Source organism: Phaseolus vulgaris, chromosome 9, assembly GCF_000499845.2.
Source record: "Phaseolus vulgaris cultivar G19833 chromosome 9, P. vulgaris v2.0, whole genome shotgun sequence".
Classification (NCBI taxonomy): Eukaryota; Viridiplantae; Streptophyta; class Magnoliopsida; order Fabales; family Fabaceae; genus Phaseolus; species Phaseolus vulgaris.
In genome coordinates, this window is record NC_023751.2 from 19560825 (window position 1) to 19577650 (window position 16826).

Consider the following 16826-nt stretch of genomic DNA (forward strand, 5'->3'; position numbering starts at 1 on the left):
TCACTCATGTTTGTGCATTAAGGATAAGACATAAAAAGGTTATTAAAAGATTTAAATTACTCAACTATACGGGATAATTAAAAAAATTCAAAGGACGATCTAGAAAAAAAATAAAGACTATATTTAGGGGTAAAATACAGATTTATTTTATAAATTTTATTTTAAAAAAAAATTATATTCCATTTACACATAAAGGCACCTAACCGTCGATCACATCATCACACATAAATAATTCTCAACGAATTGATATAAATATAAAACATATATAATTTTTGAAACCTAAATAAAGAATTTACAAAAATTAAAAGTGTTCCAACTCAATATAATTTCACATCAGTCGAGATCAACAATTTATATATTTTTTCTTTTCAAATCTACAAAGATATATTTTAAGGACAAAAACGTACTAGAGCACAACCTCAAATTTCCAAAACAGATGGTAAAATACTTATTTAAATATTATACATAAAATCTAAAAATACAATTAAAAAAATCCAAAATTTTAAAGGTCCACCACTAATTTAATATTAACTTAAAAAGAGATAAAATTACTAAAATCTCCATAAAAAGATATACTAAGTAGAATTTTTTTTTAACTCTTCATTAATATAAATAAAAGTATAGAGAAGGTTATTGGATGCCTACAAAAGAAACAATCTTTCTAAAATATATTTTTATATTTAAAATATATATGTTAGAATGTACTATTTAGAATATGTTCTAAATTTCACAATTCGAAAATATAAAATATAAATATTTTAAAAAATAAACACTTTCAAATGTAGATGCAACTGGTTTAATGTAAAAGATAAATTTCAAAAATATTATTCTCAAAAACATGAGTGTTACAAAGAAATAAGTGGAGTGTAGGAAGAAACTTCTATGTGTCACGTGGGCCTGGAAGGTCCAATAGCTTGCGTGTTTTCTTCCCCAAAATTTCCCTCCCATGTAAAACCTACCACAATTTTCGCCATTGCTGATGGGAGCTTCAGCTGTTGTGCCAACTCTGGAAAAAAAATAAAACTGAGGTAACGAAGTTCGTGCGACGATACCAAACTTTTGCATCCTTTTTTCCATTGTTTTCATTTAAGATCACATCGTTTCATACCTAATTTTAAGTTACCCAGTTCAATTCATATAATTCTTTTGATTTCATCTTAAAGGAAGGATTAGATTAATTTATGATCATAGTAGTTGATTGGACTTGCTGAGGAAAGAAAAATTAATGTTCTGATTCGGTAACATGAATTCTGTTGTAAGAAAATCACGAGGGACAGACTATGGGTTGTTTGGATAAGTACGTTGAGAGAAGATTCGAAAAGCACTTTTAGCTCTGTATAGTTATTAATTACTATCTATAATGATGATGAATGTTATGGTGTCTGTTGTAACTTGTCTTAGTTTTCTTTCCAGGAAGCTTGTACACCATGGTCAATGCCACTAAAGGAGTCTTCATTTCCTGGTATTACCTTCTGCTGTATGCCAAATATTCAAATGATTATTTTTACATCTAGCTATTGGAATCTCTACGTACTATAACTATAGGACTTTTTTTTCCTTCCACCAGGGTAGAAAACTCCTTGCCATAAGTTTTGGTTTTAACTATGTTAACAAAAGTCACTAATGGGGCATCAAATTTCCAGTAATTTTTCCTTTCACTCCTGTAATCTGCATCAATAATTAGCTAAATTTTCTTGTGCAGTGACGTTCCCATGGCACAATATATCATCAATATGAATGCTTCATTGCCTGCATCTGATAAGTTCATTATACATGTCTTGGATAGCACCCACATGTTTGTCCAACCTCATGTTGAGTTAATGATACGAAGTCAAATCGCCAAGTTTAGAGAGGACAACACATATGTCAAGCCTACTTGATTCCGTATAGTTTTTCTGGCCTTCTCAATTTCTATCTCCCAGAGAGGGTTCAGTGCATATGTAGGAGCATTTAATGTTGTTTAAAGTTGTCATAGTACGCAGGGAAAAAATGATATGTTATCAGTTCTCTCTTGTTCCCGCTCCCACAACTCCATTTTCCTAACTAGATTAGATTTACTAGTTTTATGTGATGTTTGTTTACAAATAATTCCTTTCAGTTTCTGAAGAATATCTTCTTTTGGTGGCTTGTTTACATAAATAGGGATTATACTTAAGACATCTTTACAAAAATTCGAAACAGGAAGTGACATTATTTTAAGGACTAATTCGAACTTTGCATATTAGCAGCATGTTGTAAAACCATGGTTTTTCTTTTATAACTTGAAATTAAGTAGTTACGTATAACTTTTACAGAAAATAGATAAGATTCTGACATGCATTGATTTTTTTGACTTGTTTACTTCTTTTACTTTCTTCTCCTATTAATGTTTGTTGAAAACTTTATGCAAAGTGAATCATTTTAGAATAAAAGCAGACAATTCAGTTTTGTTTATTCAACTTAGTTATTGTTTTATAGCACTTCCCTTGGAACTGTTTCCATTTTTTTATATGAATTTGTTCGACTTTTATATAACTATTGTTGTTTTCTTTGTGCCTTTTTTACTTGGATTCTGAAAAGTGTGATAGTTTTAATTTTGTTTTTCTCTTAACCATTCTAACAAATGTATTTTTATTTCTTTTACTATAATATAGTAACTTCTTGTCATAAATCTCTTTTTGATGAGCATCCAACATAGATTTAAGTTCAAAAGAAAAAATATGCAATTCTAATTTTTTTTTATTATTATTAGTTTAATTTCTTTGATAACATATTATAATCTTTATTAGTAAAAAAAATAAAAGACTAATTTAAATATGAATATAATTATACTTATTATTTGACAAAAATAAAATAAAAATTTCATACTGATTAAGATAAATCTTTATTTCAAGAAGGATAAAAATAATAAAACTTGCACTCGTCCTCTTACAATCCCTAATCACACAGTGAGAAGACAGAAAAATTGAAAAACATGTAGAAAGATAAATAAGACAGGATGTAGCTTTCAAGTGAACAATTTACACGAGTGTGTGTATATATATTCTTAAGTATATTCGTAATACAGAAACTAGTCTATGGATCACAAAAAACATTGCTAAATTATGGATATGGATGATAATGAAATCAAATATTTATGCTCTTGATATTGTTTTGACAAGAGAATAACACCAAAATATACTCATTACATAATCCAAATACATGAGATATTTTGACAAGAGAATAACACCAAAATATACTCGTTATATAATCCAAATACATGAGATATGCAAAGAAACTTTTAAGCCATAAATTTATTGGACATGTAGATATAAATCACATGCTTTTGGAAAACTTATCCTTATGCTTGTGTTCCCTGCCGAAGAAAATAGGATGGAGCAGTTGTGTCTCAATCGTTGAAGCACAAGTCCTATACCACTTTTAGAACTCCAAATATACACGGTTTATTTAAAAAAATCAGCTAAAATATGTACCCAATAGAACCAATTAATTGGGCTAGAAATGAACAACACAAGAACTTTTCATCATCACTTGTCATTTCCAATTAGTTTTATCAAGGATCACCACTTAACAAGATGGAAATAATGCTACGCACAAGAGTAGCTAGTGTAGATATAACAATCTATTATCATCAGCTCTTAGAACTCAATTTCTCCAGGAGGATCCTATTTAGGAGACCAGGATTTGCCTTGCCTTTAGATAATTTCATTACCTGCATTTGGAAACAGAATTTACTGAGATATGGAAAGGGCAAAAAACATTAAAATGTCTTCCACTTCTACAACTGTCTCTAAAAACATACCTGGCCGGCGAAAAAACCTTGTAGTTTAGTTTTGCCTCCTCGATATTGCTCCACTTGTTTTGGATTCTCCGCAATCACTTTCTCCACCATTTTTTAAATTTCAACAGGATCTACTATCTGTCATTTCGGGGTAGAAATACTGCTTCCTATCAAACTTGGAGTTGAAAGCCAAGTTGCAGTTAAGAGCAAGACCCAACTTGACAGGAAACTCAATGAACTTGAAGTTCAAAACAGGCAAAGAACCAGGCAAGCCCATGCAAATGGGGAAAATGCTGCTGTTGGGTGGAGAACCATAATTCTAAGGGAAACCACAGAAGGCTTTGGTGAGAGTGGAGAGCTGAACATGTGTTTCAATGCCAATGATGGCTTCATAGTTTTTTGGAATTTTGTCAAGCTTTTTGGACTGGGTGCTGCTTGTTGAAATCTTGGTCTGAGGTTGCCGATGTTGGGTGTCTGTTTGGGATTGTGTGGCTTTCGTCTTCAAATGATAAACCCCATTTCTTCGTGTGAGTAATGTTGTTGGATAAAGCAGAAATGGGTGAACTTGAAGGGTTCTGAATATTGCAGAAGCCATTTCGGGGGTTATTAGAAAAGATGAAGTAGCAAAATAACCTTAGAAATCAAAATTTGTCCTGTTCTCAACAAAACAGTTCCAAATTCAAACAAACACTAAACTACTAACCTCTGTAATAAGAAAATCTGTGATGAATGAAGAGGAGTGTTGCTTGGAGAGGGCACTGGTGGTGAATGCTTGGAGGAGAGTGTTTGGAGGTACGGACGCGGCTGCTGGGAGGAGAAAAAAATACATGTGTCACAATTACGGAGCTTCTTCATGGCTTAGTGGAAGACACCTAGCCTAATCAAAACTCAATCATGGAACTTCTTCATGGCTAAGTAGAAGACAAATAGCAAAGTGAAAATGTGCTATGAAGAGAAGGTTAGGTTGCTTCTTTCACGCAAGCAAAAAATGAAGTGTTTAGTCTACCGCAAACTCTAAGAATTTGGAAAGAAATAGCACCTACCTAAACAAAGTAATGCAAAAAAAAAATAAGGGGTTTTTGAGATGAAAAGTAGCTACATAAACAAGGTAATCGAATTTGAAATTCAAATTTCAAATCTAATTAAATTTTGATGAAGCTTGGAGTCCTAGTATTTATATATGCTAGATGCTCTTCATCATGCAATATGAAAATGCTTGAATAGTTATTGGAGGGCTTTTCTTTAGAGCATGATATTGCTCTATCTTCTTCTTGGACTACTATTTCTTTCTTGACAAGATTGAAAAATACAAATGTATTGCTTTTATGTACTATATTGTGTTTTCAGTCATGATATTGTTCTTTCTTCTTTGGATTGTTTTTTTACATATACTGGTACATTTTTTTGTGTGTATGGATTTCTTATGATATTGCTCTTCATTAGGTAAAATCATTTAATTTGTATAATAAGTATAAAAAATTGTTTCTGCTAGGTAAAATCATTTGTATAATAAGTATTTGAATTTATTTGTATAATAATAAGTATAAAATATAATAACTGAAAAACTTAGTTGTTATGTGCATACACAATTTGAAGATATTGGAACTTGTTATCTAAGACATCAATAGTGTATAGTATGGATTTACTCATAGATCTTGTGCACACTCAATATGAACAACAATAAAGTATTAATATCATCTAAATTTGTAGCATGAATTGTCATTTGTATTTTTAGTAGTATCATTATTGTTATAGACTGCATAGAAAATTGTTGTATCAGTATCATGCAAAGTTGTAGGTAATTGTTAGCAAATGTTGTAATTTTAGTCTCAATACACTTCTGTACTAATATTGTGACTGTCAAAATTTATGAAAATTGGAAGATTCATCATGAATCTTTCTTAATGCAATTGTGTTTGATTCTCGTTAAAATAGAGTAATATGAAATTAAAAACTGATATTCAGGTGCATTCTTGCTACTAAGCATAATTTCAATCAAAAAATGAATTGTTTGATTATAATGGGAAAGCAATACATTGTCTAATTCTTTTATTTTTCAACCTCTTTTGTCACGATAAATATTTGGATGTAAAATATATGTACACTGGTAGGAACTGTGAGCCTTAAGCAACCAATTGAAGAAAGAATCAAATTGAGCCTGCATTTCTTTTCCTCAAAATAGAAATACAAATAGTCAAAGGTTAATTCATTGCAAGTGTGTAATTGGTAGAAGTAGAAAAACAAAAGGAAAGTTTTTTTTTATTTTTTTTGTCTTATATTGAGTTCAGAATAAAGAACACAAAGTCAATTAGTAAACCAAACGAAAAATCAAATACATATATTCAAATTATTCAATATGTTTCAAACGATAAAATTGTTTTTGAAACACTATACTAAATAAAAATTCGAGTTATTCGTCTTGTAAGGTGAATATTTTTTTATATAATTGTTTATTATTATTTATTTTATACAATTTATTTATTTACGTGTTTGATCTATTTATGCATTATTTATATTAATTTTAGTATATTTAGATTTTTTATTTATTTATATAGGTTTGATGTTTATTTTCTATATATTAATATTTGTATTATAATTTTTTTTATTTAAATTTTTATTTATATATACATATATTTAAATAATATAAATTATATTTTTAGTTTATAATTCTTATTTTACATGCTAATCAAATTTATAAACATACTCGTATGTAATGTTAATTAATTTAAGTATTTATGTTTTTTTATAAAAACTAATAATTAATAATTAATTTATAAGTAATATCTAAAATTTATTATTTAAAAAAATTAAAACTTAATAAATAAATAAATAATCGTATGCAGTTTACACGGGTTAAAAAACTAGTTCACACAAATTTCAGTGTTGCGTTACCTTGCTGACATGACTCTGGTGAAAAAAAATAATATTTAAAAATAAAACTATTAAATATTCTTTTTATGGATCCAATTCCTAAATTGCCCTCAGGTATTTGACTCGTGCGTTTATTAAAACGACGATTGCGTGTTGCTGGAGATCTGAACTGAAACCGCTGCTTCCGATCTGAGGTGTGCTCTTCGTCTAAGCTTCTCTTATTCCTTGTTTGTTTTCTGTTAATCAATGCGAGACTTAGAGAGAATTAAATTGATAGATTAGATCTTGAATTCCTTGATGCCTCTGTTGTGCTTGTTTGAATGGCGAATTGTTGTTAGGATTTGATGAAACTCGGCTTACGTAGCTTGGAGTTAGGGTTTTTGGTCAGTTATTATACATTTGGGATCGATGTGCCTTGATAACATTGTTAGATCCGTTGAACTTTGGTTATTGACTTTTGTTGTTCGCGAACTTCGTAGCTTCAGCTGCTTGTAAGCGAAATCTGGCATTCAAGCTTGTGCTTGCTTTGCGCGATTATTCAGTAGCATTCTTCGTATCATAGATGACTCTTCTTGAACGTAGTGGCTTTTTTGTTTCCTTTTGGCTAAAGAGAGGGTGCTTATGCTGCATGTTTTAAAGTGCATAAACTACCAATTTCTTCCTTGAACTATTAACCTCTCGCATAAGTCGTTTCTAAATTAATAATGTAGTCCTAAGTTGATGTATAATAAAATTTAGGAATCAATTTTAGGGTTTTTTAATTTTTAGGCTACTTCTTACCATGATTTTTCATACTTCTAGAACTAAAGCAGTTATTTACACTTTAAGGAGTGCTTAAGAGAAATGATCAAAGGTAAAGGTAAAGTTAATACTTTGAAAATAAATTTGGTGTTTTACTCGTTTAAAACTAATTGAGCTTGACTTGTCGTATACTACTGAAAAGAATGTTCTGTCATGAATTAGTTAGTTTTCATTTGACTTAAAGTTAACATTTAAGTAGATTTTTGATAGAATATGTTTTAGTGGATTATACTTGTAGCTCTAGAGATATGTGGCTGCTAGACACATGGCAAGTGTTTGTTTTAATTTTGGTTTAAGGTACTTTATATTCTTATGTTCTATTTCCGTTTGCAACTGAGTGACAGGTGATAGTGATTTTTTTCCTGCTATTCTCACAATTGTTTCTGTGTTCATTGTTGCTTAATTTGCAATGAGAAGGCCATGGCGGGATCTGGAAGTTCCATGCTGTATTCCTTTCTTCTCTTCACAGTCATTCTTTCCCTTCAAGAAATGTACCGTGGGAAACTAGCATCATCAGAACTATTCACTATACTGGGAGGCTTCATCAGCTCTCTCCTATTTCTTGTGGTCCTAACTGTGAGTTCTGAATCCGTTTCTTGATTTCTTTCTCTTCAATCACAATCAGTGCACATTTTGTCCACTTTGAAGCTTTATATGCTGATAATGTTATGTTATTTTCTGAGTAATAAGATCATATGGTAGAAGGAATGAAACATAATAGTTATTCATGACATCAGAAAATAAAAAACGTTTATCACTTATTCATTTTCCATTACAGCCCTTTTGATACTATTGTTTGGTTATTTGGGCATACACTATAATTCATAGACATACTTGTACAACGGTTTGTCTCTAGAAGGCAACAAATTATGCACTGCATGATTCTTCCTAATTTTATGAGAAGGGACATTTTGTAAAGTGTAGCCATAAGATTTTTGGAAAGTCCTTATTTCTATTAGTTTGTAGGTTGATATATATATATATATATACACACACACACACACACTAGTGCTAGATGGACCACGGTGGCCTATTTTAATGAGAAACATGTGAATTCTTATATTTATCTGTGTAGTTTTCTCTTAATTATCTTCTACTCATTATTCTTCCAAGAATTCCATCATGGCTAAATCTTTCAAGTTAATTTAAGGTATTACATTTGTGTTTGCAGTTCATTGGAAATTTTCAGGAAACAATTGGTGCAAAAACCGGTTGGGGTGCTGGTAAGTACACATTGTTTTGAAATGTGAATATTAATGACAAATGGTATCATTTATAGCAAGGGAATTTAAGGAGTTTAAAATCAAGTTTAACAGAATGACTACTGTTTGTAACTTCCAATTTTGTGATGTTGAACTTTGAAGCGTACTACTTAAGGTTAAGGCACTTATTTGTTAGTGACTTAGTAATACACTTTTTGTGCATTAGCTATTAGTTTCCACCAGTTTTTATGCCTGTCTACCAGCATTTGGCCTGTTTTTTGGCTGTTATGAATATGCTTTCCTTTCCCCTTTTTTGGCTTGCGAAAAGAAGTCCAAGCCTGTTGTTTTGTGAGAGCTTTTTTTATTTCAGTTTTACATATGAAGACTATATTATTCTCCAATATTTATAAAAGGCAAACGAGATTGTGCCAGCATTTACAGAGGGCTAAAGAAAGATATCAATTCTTTATAAAAAAAGATGTCATAATAGACAGTTTTGTCGAAGACAATTACCATATTATAAATTGTGATACCTTTTATGTGCACATCTACAGTATTACATACCATTTGTCTCATAATTATTTAGTATAGTAAGTTTGACTGTATAGAAGTTTATATGCTCGTGTACATACTTATGTAAAAAAATAAACTGTATGATTACTAGATTTTTCCTTAAAATTTAATTTTTTACGTATCTTGAACTATTAATTTTTTATCCCGTTTTTTTTTTCTCTATTAATCTATCTATATTTGGTGTGTTAATGGCGAAATTTTTTTCATGTACATTTTGTCTTTGGCAATAACAATTATAGAGGCACATGCAGGTGAATAGCAGCAAATTTTTATTGTCTAGGTCTCACTCCTATAAGGAGTTGTGTCTCTTGCAGAACTTCTAATATTGTGTTTTATGTTTATGCAAATTGAAGCTATTAATTTTTATTTTTCAGTCATAGTTGCAGAAGCAGTTGCTTTGATTGCTGCAAGCACTGTTCACCGAGTTTGTATCACTACTTGGTATGCTCCCATCGATCCTCTTTTGCCTTATGAATGAATAAGAACCTCACTGATAAGTGCAGTATCTGATGTATTTAATAGAGTAGGAGAGTGGGGCAAACTGAGAATAATTGATATTGTTGGCAACTTGGCAAACGTTATTAAAGCCTAGTTAATTATATGACCTCAACAACTTATTGGTACATGACGCTTTTTTCTATTAAAAGAAGGTAGATCAACTACATAAACAGAGATGTGCACTTTCTATTTAACATATTTTCGAGAAAATCGCTTTTCATATTTTACCACTGTCCTGAGAGTCTGCATTAGTTTTAGCTGCTTAATATATGCTTGCTAATTGCAGAAAATCATAAGGATGTTTACATTTCAGAGGTTACATGTGTTTTAATGAAACAAAAAGGATCCTTATGAAGAATATAGTAGCAATTGATGATGGCCTGGTGTAGCAAAGTATTTTCATTATCGTGGTCTGGCTTGTAAAGAGGAAATCATATCCAAGCTTAGCATTACGATGGCTAGTTGTGGATCCTTAAGTATTTAAAAATCTTGAAAATGCATCATTTTCATATTTTCATATGAACTCTTTGGTGATGTTCTTCATATTTGCACAAATGCAGTTTCCTGTTCTCGGCTGGATTGCTGTACGAGGTTAACAAGATTTCTGGGTCTGCTGTTTCAACAAGTGACACCAGGACTAAAAAGCAAAGTGGAAGAGCTTAAGCATGTGTATTCTTCCTATAAAGGCATCTTTAGAAAATTATCCAAGAGTATTAGTTTTGTAGCCTTAGTATCATAAATTATAAGAGAGCTTTAGAAGTTTGTTTGACTTTTATTTCTATAATTTCAATGATATATGATTTGAACGATCTGCGTCTAACGTAAAACCGATCAGTCATTTTTTCACAGGTGAGCTTGTTTAATTCATCAAATAATTCAATGCCAGAATGAGTAACGAGGGATATAAACTTCTGATGGATCCAACTTCTGAATGGTTCTGGATTTTGTTCCCTGCCAATATCTGCCATTGCCAAGTATGCAATGCCAAAATCAGTCGGTGCCACTTCTTAACTGTGGCAGGATCTTGGAATTCTATCTAAGATGACATTTGGTCTGGGTTCATTTATATTTTTAGCACATAGCAACTTGAGCGAAAAAGAACTCCCCATCTCCTTGAAGTGAGTGGCATACATGCAACTGATGTGATGCATCCCAGAGATTCGTGTTTAAGGGAGACATTTTTGGATTTAAGGGAAATTTAAACGTAAGGAAATTGATCTTTAAAAATTCTAAGCCGTCCAAATTTTTTCGTTTGGATATTTATTAGCAATATAATTTTTTCAATGCAAAACTTTCGCATGAAAAAAAAATTGTACTTTTCCCCCGTCGAATGTACGACGAAAAATTTAATGAAATATTGGAATTGAACATGATTACAATTCAAGAAATCTACATAAAATACAAAGATTAATCATGCAAATCGTTTTTTCACTAAACATAGTCAAACGTACAAATCTGATATCAAATAGTTGGATATTGGATTATTGTTGCTTTTACATGGATTCGACCCTACCAAAATACCCCTTATGATGTACAAAAGTATGTTTTGCCCACAAAATCTACCCAATAAACTCCGTTAGGCACTATAGGTTGACAAAATTTAAACTCCTTAGCCATACCATCCAAAAAATAGCAATCCAGACCATACAGCCGAAATTCTTTAGTAAGATATCTGTCTTGGATTTTTTTTCTAACTAGCAAACATTAACCTTCTAGATATCGTGTTTCCCAACATCTCTAATGTGCATAAAGAAAACCTGCACATCAGCATCATCTAAGCCTGTGCAGGCATAAGACACAACACAAATTGCATAGCGGCTAACTACGGCAAATCGAACGGAAATAGCCCCGCCTTTAGAAGTTCCCTTCCTGTAAAAGTTGTTAAGCAAAAAACAAACGAATAACAAAAATTAGAGCTACAGAAGACAGAGGTACGCAAGTCATTTTGGTTCAATCTAGGGATTAAAACCAATCCAACTAAGTGTAATACAATTAATTTTCTAGTCCCAATAACAATGCCTAATTTGATTCCGGTTTTGCAGAAAATTAACACATTTGTATCATGTACAACATTATTAAATTATATACAACATAAGCTAGTAACAAAGTGACATCACGAAATGCAGACCCACTTCAAATGGCATTTTAACAGCTGAAAATTTAGGCCCAAAAAACAACATACTGGAAATCTAAGCACATCATTCTAATACAAGTAAATTTTAAAGGGAGCTTTACCAGCGGGGTAAGTGACATCACTGATATTTGTCAGAGGTCATGGACAGCCACTGGCGCTAGATTTTTCTTCACTAAAAGATATTTTCCACTGCTAAGGACAATTTTTTTCCAATAAAACTTCATCAATCATGAAGCATCAAATCTTAACTCACTAAAATTCAAGGGTGAATACACCCATGCTAATTTAGAAATTGTCACTTTAGAGGAACTTTTTTCCTATAACATGCAAGACAGCATCAAGTCACATTCGAAAATCTAGTGGATAATGGTCTTATGATCTCATGAGCAATGACCTGAAATATAATGTTTGATCATCAATGTATTTCATATTTGGGAAGTACTCGGCAGTACCAGCATACCTGCAAAATGAAAAGGAAAATCTTAAGAAAAGAAGCAACATAAAAAATATAATAACAGAAATCAGTGTGAAAAGTAAAGGAAAAAGTTTACCAGTAAGTTAAGTGGTCTGCTTTCTGTATTACATAATAGGCAGTCCCAAGTATACAAAACTGTTTTGACAACAAAATCAGTATTCAAAGCTTGATATATGTTTGTAGTTGCCAATTGCATTCATGCTTTTTAATCATATAAAGGCTCCTTGACAAGAACATTCATTTTCTCATGAAGAAATTTGAGCACATCCTCTCTCCCTTCCTTTAAAAGCAACTGTCTTAACCTCCCAAATGTAATACGTGATGGTCGAATTCCTTTCTCTATCATCTCTTCCAGCACAACACAAGCTTTTGCAGCATCACCTTTTTCACATAACCCCTTGACAAGGGCAGAAAAGGTGTGCATGCTTGGAACAAATTGTTTTGACTTCATAAACTTCCATATTCTCAAAGCCATCTCCACATCATTTTTCTCACAAAACATTTTTATCATCATTGTATAAGTGTCAGCATCCGGTTCACATAACTTGATCATCCGGCGGAAAACTCTAAAAGCTCTATCTGTCTGCCCCTGACCAATCATACTGCTTATGATAACATTGCAGGTCCTTGAATTAGGAGCAACGCCATTGATCTCCATCTCCTGCAAGACCCTATGCACATTTTTAAACTTATTTACTTTACAAAAGGCACCAATCAAGGCATTATACACCACAACATCAGCCTTGATTCCCTTCCTCTCCATCTCCTGGAATGTATCAATAGCATCTTCAATCCGGTGCTCCACTCCATAAGTATGAATCAGAACACTATAAATGAAAGATGTGGGCCTGCAATTGCTCTCATCCATTTCCTTCACAACCTCAACAGCTTCATCAACCCTCCCCGCTTTGCAAAGAACATCAACCATTATACCATAAGTAACAACATCAGGATCACACCCAGCACGAACCATCTCTCCAAAAACCTCCCTTGCCCGGGGAAGATTGGGAGCTTTTCCCCACCCCTCAAGCAAAATGCTATAAGTTTTCGCGTCTGGCACAAACCGACTCTTCATAGCATCAAAAATCTCCTGAGCCTTCCTCACATTGTTGGACTTGCACAAAGCACTCAACAAACCATTAAATGCAGCAAGATTTGGAACCACATCGTACTTATCCATAACATTAAAGGTGTAAACAGCCTCGTCGACCTTGTTAGCCCTAGCATACTTTCTCATCATGATGCAAAAAGTCTCAACATTTAGCATGCCCTTTTTCCTCATGGCATTAACAAGGTCCCACACAATCTGGTACTGTCTAATCTTGGCCAAAGATTCAATCATCAAGTGATATGCCCTTATGCTGTGTGAGTACCCTCTCTGCTTCTCTGACCACTCAAAGAACCGAAATGCTGACATGCCCGCATTCTCAAATCGTTTGAGAACATTTTCAACTAAATCAGGGGAAACTCTAACTCCAGTTTGATTAAGAGCAGTGTCAAGTCCCAGTGTAGGACACGTCATCATAACTTTGCTCACTCTCTCGCTCGCTTCTCCAACCTCCTGAATCGCCTCACTTGTGCTGTGCATTTTCGCAAACAACACCCATTCGGATAATATTTTTTTTCTATGGGAACAAAGCTTAATCATTGCGTGGACAAAGCAAGAGTTGCAAATTATTCACCTGAAGCAAGCTCCACAATAGCGAATCTGCAAACCCTAACGAGATGGTGGTGATTGCTCAAGTCTGAAGTGGCGAATGCCGAAAAATGACTGTCTTGTATCTGTGAATAGAGTTTCTGGTCGCGGTGGTTTGATGGTGGCTGATAGTGGTGACGCCGCCGTTGCGTTCGGAATCTTGAATTGGATTGGTGAAAAGATGTTGTTGCAAACCCAACTTTGTCATCAAAACCATTTTTTCAACTCCATAGTTAAAATGGAACAAAAATTCTTAAAATTTAATAACATTCTATATAAAATTAAACTAGATGTATTATCATATTAAAAATTAAAAAACATGTTAAACTAATAAGTAAGATATTTAATAAAGAAAAATATAACAAATTTTATAACCATTCTTGAAATAGAGTGTTGAGGGGAAAGGATACATCCTAATCTTCTTTTCTGAAATATGTTTTGGATCTTTTTTCCAAAACAAAGTTTTGCATTGCTAATATTTTTATCAGAATTGAATTTTGATTTTTGTGTTTTGAATTTTTATTTTCGTAACACATTTTTTTTTCCAGAATGAAAAGTATTTTCAGAAAGGCAGTTTCTCCTGCACCATATCATTTATGATCTGTCTAATACACTCACGTGAAATGTTCATTTTGTCCTTAATGATTTTAAATTTTTGTCTTCTAGATATTTATATCTGTAAGTCAAATTATAAAGTTCTGGATATATAAGTCTGGAACTAATACGTCACTTTCAGATTTTACCATCCGAAAACTTATTTGGACAGCATAAATGACCTTCTGGATGTCAAGATTCATAAGCAAACATAAATGAGTTTCGGATCTCAATCCTCGGCACTATATACAACACACCATTCTAGATATGAAAATTCAAAGCTCATTAATCACTTTTGGATATAATCATCCAAAAGCTTAAATGAAATATGAAAATGACCTTCCGAATTTCGAAATCCAAAATATATAAAAATGACCTCTAAATATTGAAATCCGTAAGAAAATGTGTGAAAATGGCATAATGAGGTTTTAAAATTTTCGTTGGATGCTACATAAAATTTTAATAAGTTAAATTACTTTATCTAAATCTAATAAAAAATATACATACTCATAAATATTTATGAATTATAATTTTTAGTAAGAAAAAATAAACATTTATTTTAAGTAGCATACAAGTTAAAATATTAATTACATAAACTTGAAACATAAGCATTTACTAAAAAAACATTGTTTTGAAAAACTGATACATTCTCTTATATTTGAAGTATGGATAGTTATCCTTAATTACGAAATATTTTGCATCCTATTTTTTTTCCTTGAAATTTATTATTTACATCAACTTTTTAATTCTAATCGACGCGTTTAAGGCTTTTAGGTTCAGTTGCAAATGGAAATAGCACATAAGTATATAAAGAACCTTAAACCAAAATTAAAACAAACACTTGCCATGTGTCTAACAGCCACATATCTCTAGAGCTACAAGTATAATCCACTAAAACATACTCTATCAAAAAATATACTTAAATGTTAATTTTAAGTCAAATGAAAACTAACTAATCCGTGGCAAAGCGGGCCGGCCTGTCCTGCTTAGGTCCACAAAAATGCCAGCTGGGTTGGCCCGCCCTGCATACAAAATGCGGGCTAGTTTTCATGACCTGTCCCGCATGCGGGCCGTCCCGTTTTTTATTTTATTTTATTTTATTTTTTTATTAACATAGAGGAGGAGTGGAGGCAGTAGCGGCAGTAGTGCGCAACAATTGCAGGCGAAGCCACGCGGAGTCGCAAGCGGAGCGAGCGGCGACGCTGCAAAGAAGAGTGCGTCGTCATGTGTTGTGTGTATTTTTTGGAACAACGTAACTACGTTGTGATTCGAGTGAAAACCTAATTTTTTTTCACTCAAAGTTGTCACTCCTCCACTGGATCATTGCTGTCAAGTCAATTAATTTTTTTTTTTTTTACGAGCTAGCGGGCTAGCCCGCCCCGCTGCTGGCCCGCACGGACTGCGAGTTATGCGGGTCAGCGGATTGAAAACGTCAACCCACCCTGCGTTTTTTACCGCGAGCTGCGGACCGACCCGCATGGCCTGCCCCACTTTGCCACCCCTAATTTTAAACAAGTAAAACACCAAATTTATTTTCAAAGTATTAACTTTACCTTTACCTTTTATCCTATCTTACTCCTTAAAGTGTAAATAACTGTTTTAGTTCTAGAAGTATGAAAAATCATGGTGAGAAGTATCCTAAAAATTAAAATCTCTAAAATTGATTCCTAAATTTTATTATACATCAACTTAGGACTAAAAAATTTCTTTAGAAACGACTTATGCGAGAGGTTAATAGTTCAAGGACGAAATTAGTAGTTTATGCACTTTAAAACATGCAGCATAAGCACCCTCTCTTAGTCAAAAGGAAACAAAGAAGCCACTGCGTTCAAGAAGAGTCGTCTATGATATGAAGAATGCCACTCAATAATCGCCCAAAGCAAGCACAACAGAGGCATCAACGAATTCAAGATCTAATCAATCAATTTAATTCCCTCTAAGTCTCGCATTGTTCACAGAAAATAGTTCTAGACAAAGAGTGTCACTTGTTGTCTGTAACCGATTGATGATATATTTAAAACAGTTATAATAAATTAACATAATTAAGAACTCTTTTAAAATATGGGACGTTTCACTTGGGTAATATCTCGAGAAATCAAGGAACCTCTTTAAAATAAAGCTAACAATGATATATAATAGATTTGATCCATTACAATAGATGACTCATGACTAAACATTATAAATAAAACATCTACAAAGGTGTAAGGTAAGACTTTAATTAG

At 32.5% G+C, this 16826-nt stretch overlaps 3 protein-coding genes and 1 long non-coding RNA gene across 5 annotated transcripts; 2 read left to right on the top strand and 2 right to left on the bottom strand.

The window, feature by feature from the left end:
• Positions 1-889: 889 nt before the first annotated feature.
• On the top strand, positions 890-2139 carry LOC137822074 (general transcription and DNA repair factor IIH subunit TFB5-like). The gene is made up of 3 exons (XM_068626978.1): positions 890-1028; positions 1414-1462; positions 1703-2139. Exons 2-3 carry the CDS (start codon positions 1428-1430, stop codon positions 1878-1880), a joined length of 213 nt encoding a protein of 70 aa, XP_068483079.1. The 5' UTR covers positions 890-1028; positions 1414-1427; the 3' UTR covers positions 1881-2139.
• A 1308-nt stretch (positions 2140-3447) lies between these two features.
• LOC137822075 (uncharacterized) lies at positions 3448-4771 on the bottom strand. The gene is made up of 3 exons (XR_011082916.1): positions 4464-4771; positions 3782-4335; positions 3448-3691 (listed from the first exon to the last, which is right to left on the bottom strand). It is a non-coding gene; the product is annotated as an uncharacterized lncRNA (long non-coding RNA).
• Positions 4772-6719: 1948 nt separating this feature from the next.
• Positions 6720-10514, top strand: LOC137822077 (uncharacterized). Its single transcript, XM_068626981.1, has 5 exons — positions 6720-6825; positions 7850-8008; positions 8604-8655; positions 9582-9648; positions 10266-10514. The coding sequence occupies exons 2-5, from the start codon at positions 7853-7855 to the stop codon at positions 10366-10368; spliced, it is 378 nt and encodes a 125-aa protein (XP_068483082.1). The 5' UTR covers positions 6720-6825; positions 7850-7852; the 3' UTR covers positions 10369-10514.
• A 598-nt stretch (positions 10515-11112) lies between these two features.
• On the bottom strand, positions 11113-14412 carry LOC137822076 (pentatricopeptide repeat-containing protein At1g77360, mitochondrial). 2 transcript variants are annotated; one of them, XM_068626979.1, is made up of 3 exons: positions 12391-14412; positions 11941-12299; positions 11113-11574 (listed from the first exon to the last, which is right to left on the bottom strand). In XM_068626979.1, exon 1 carries the CDS (start codon positions 13960-13962, stop codon positions 12520-12522), a length of 1443 nt encoding a protein of 480 aa, XP_068483080.1. In that variant the 5' UTR covers positions 13963-14412; the 3' UTR covers positions 11113-11574; positions 11941-12299; positions 12391-12519. The 2 variants fall into 2 exon arrangements, with proteins under 2 accessions (XP_068483080.1, XP_068483081.1); XM_068626980.1 differs by having other exon boundaries at positions 12234-12299; positions 12391-14255.
• Between the last annotated feature and the right edge of the window lie 2414 nt (positions 14413-16826).

Excerpts from the sequence above, each read along its gene's own strand:
- LOC137822077 (XM_068626981.1), top strand. The coding sequence starts at position 7,853 with ATGGCGGGATCTGGAAGTTCCATGCTGTATTCCTTTCTTCTCTTCACA. Across the intron at positions 8,009-8,603 it reads TATTTCTTGTGGTCCTAACT|TTCATTGGAAATTTTCAGGA; the intron begins GTGAGTTCTGAA and ends TTGTGTTTGCAG. Across the intron at positions 8,656-9,581 it reads AAAAACCGGTTGGGGTGCTG|TCATAGTTGCAGAAGCAGTT; the intron begins GTAAGTACACAT and ends TTTATTTTTCAG.
- LOC137822076 (XM_068626979.1), bottom strand. The coding sequence starts at position 13,962 with ATGATTAAGCTTTGTTCCCATAGAAAAAAAATATTATCCGAATGGGTG.
- LOC137822074 (XM_068626978.1), top strand. The coding sequence starts at position 1,428 with ATGGTCAATGCCACTAAAGGAGTCTTCATTTCCTG. Across the intron at positions 1,463-1,702 it reads AAAGGAGTCTTCATTTCCTG|TGACGTTCCCATGGCACAAT; the intron begins GTATTACCTTCT and ends TTTCTTGTGCAG.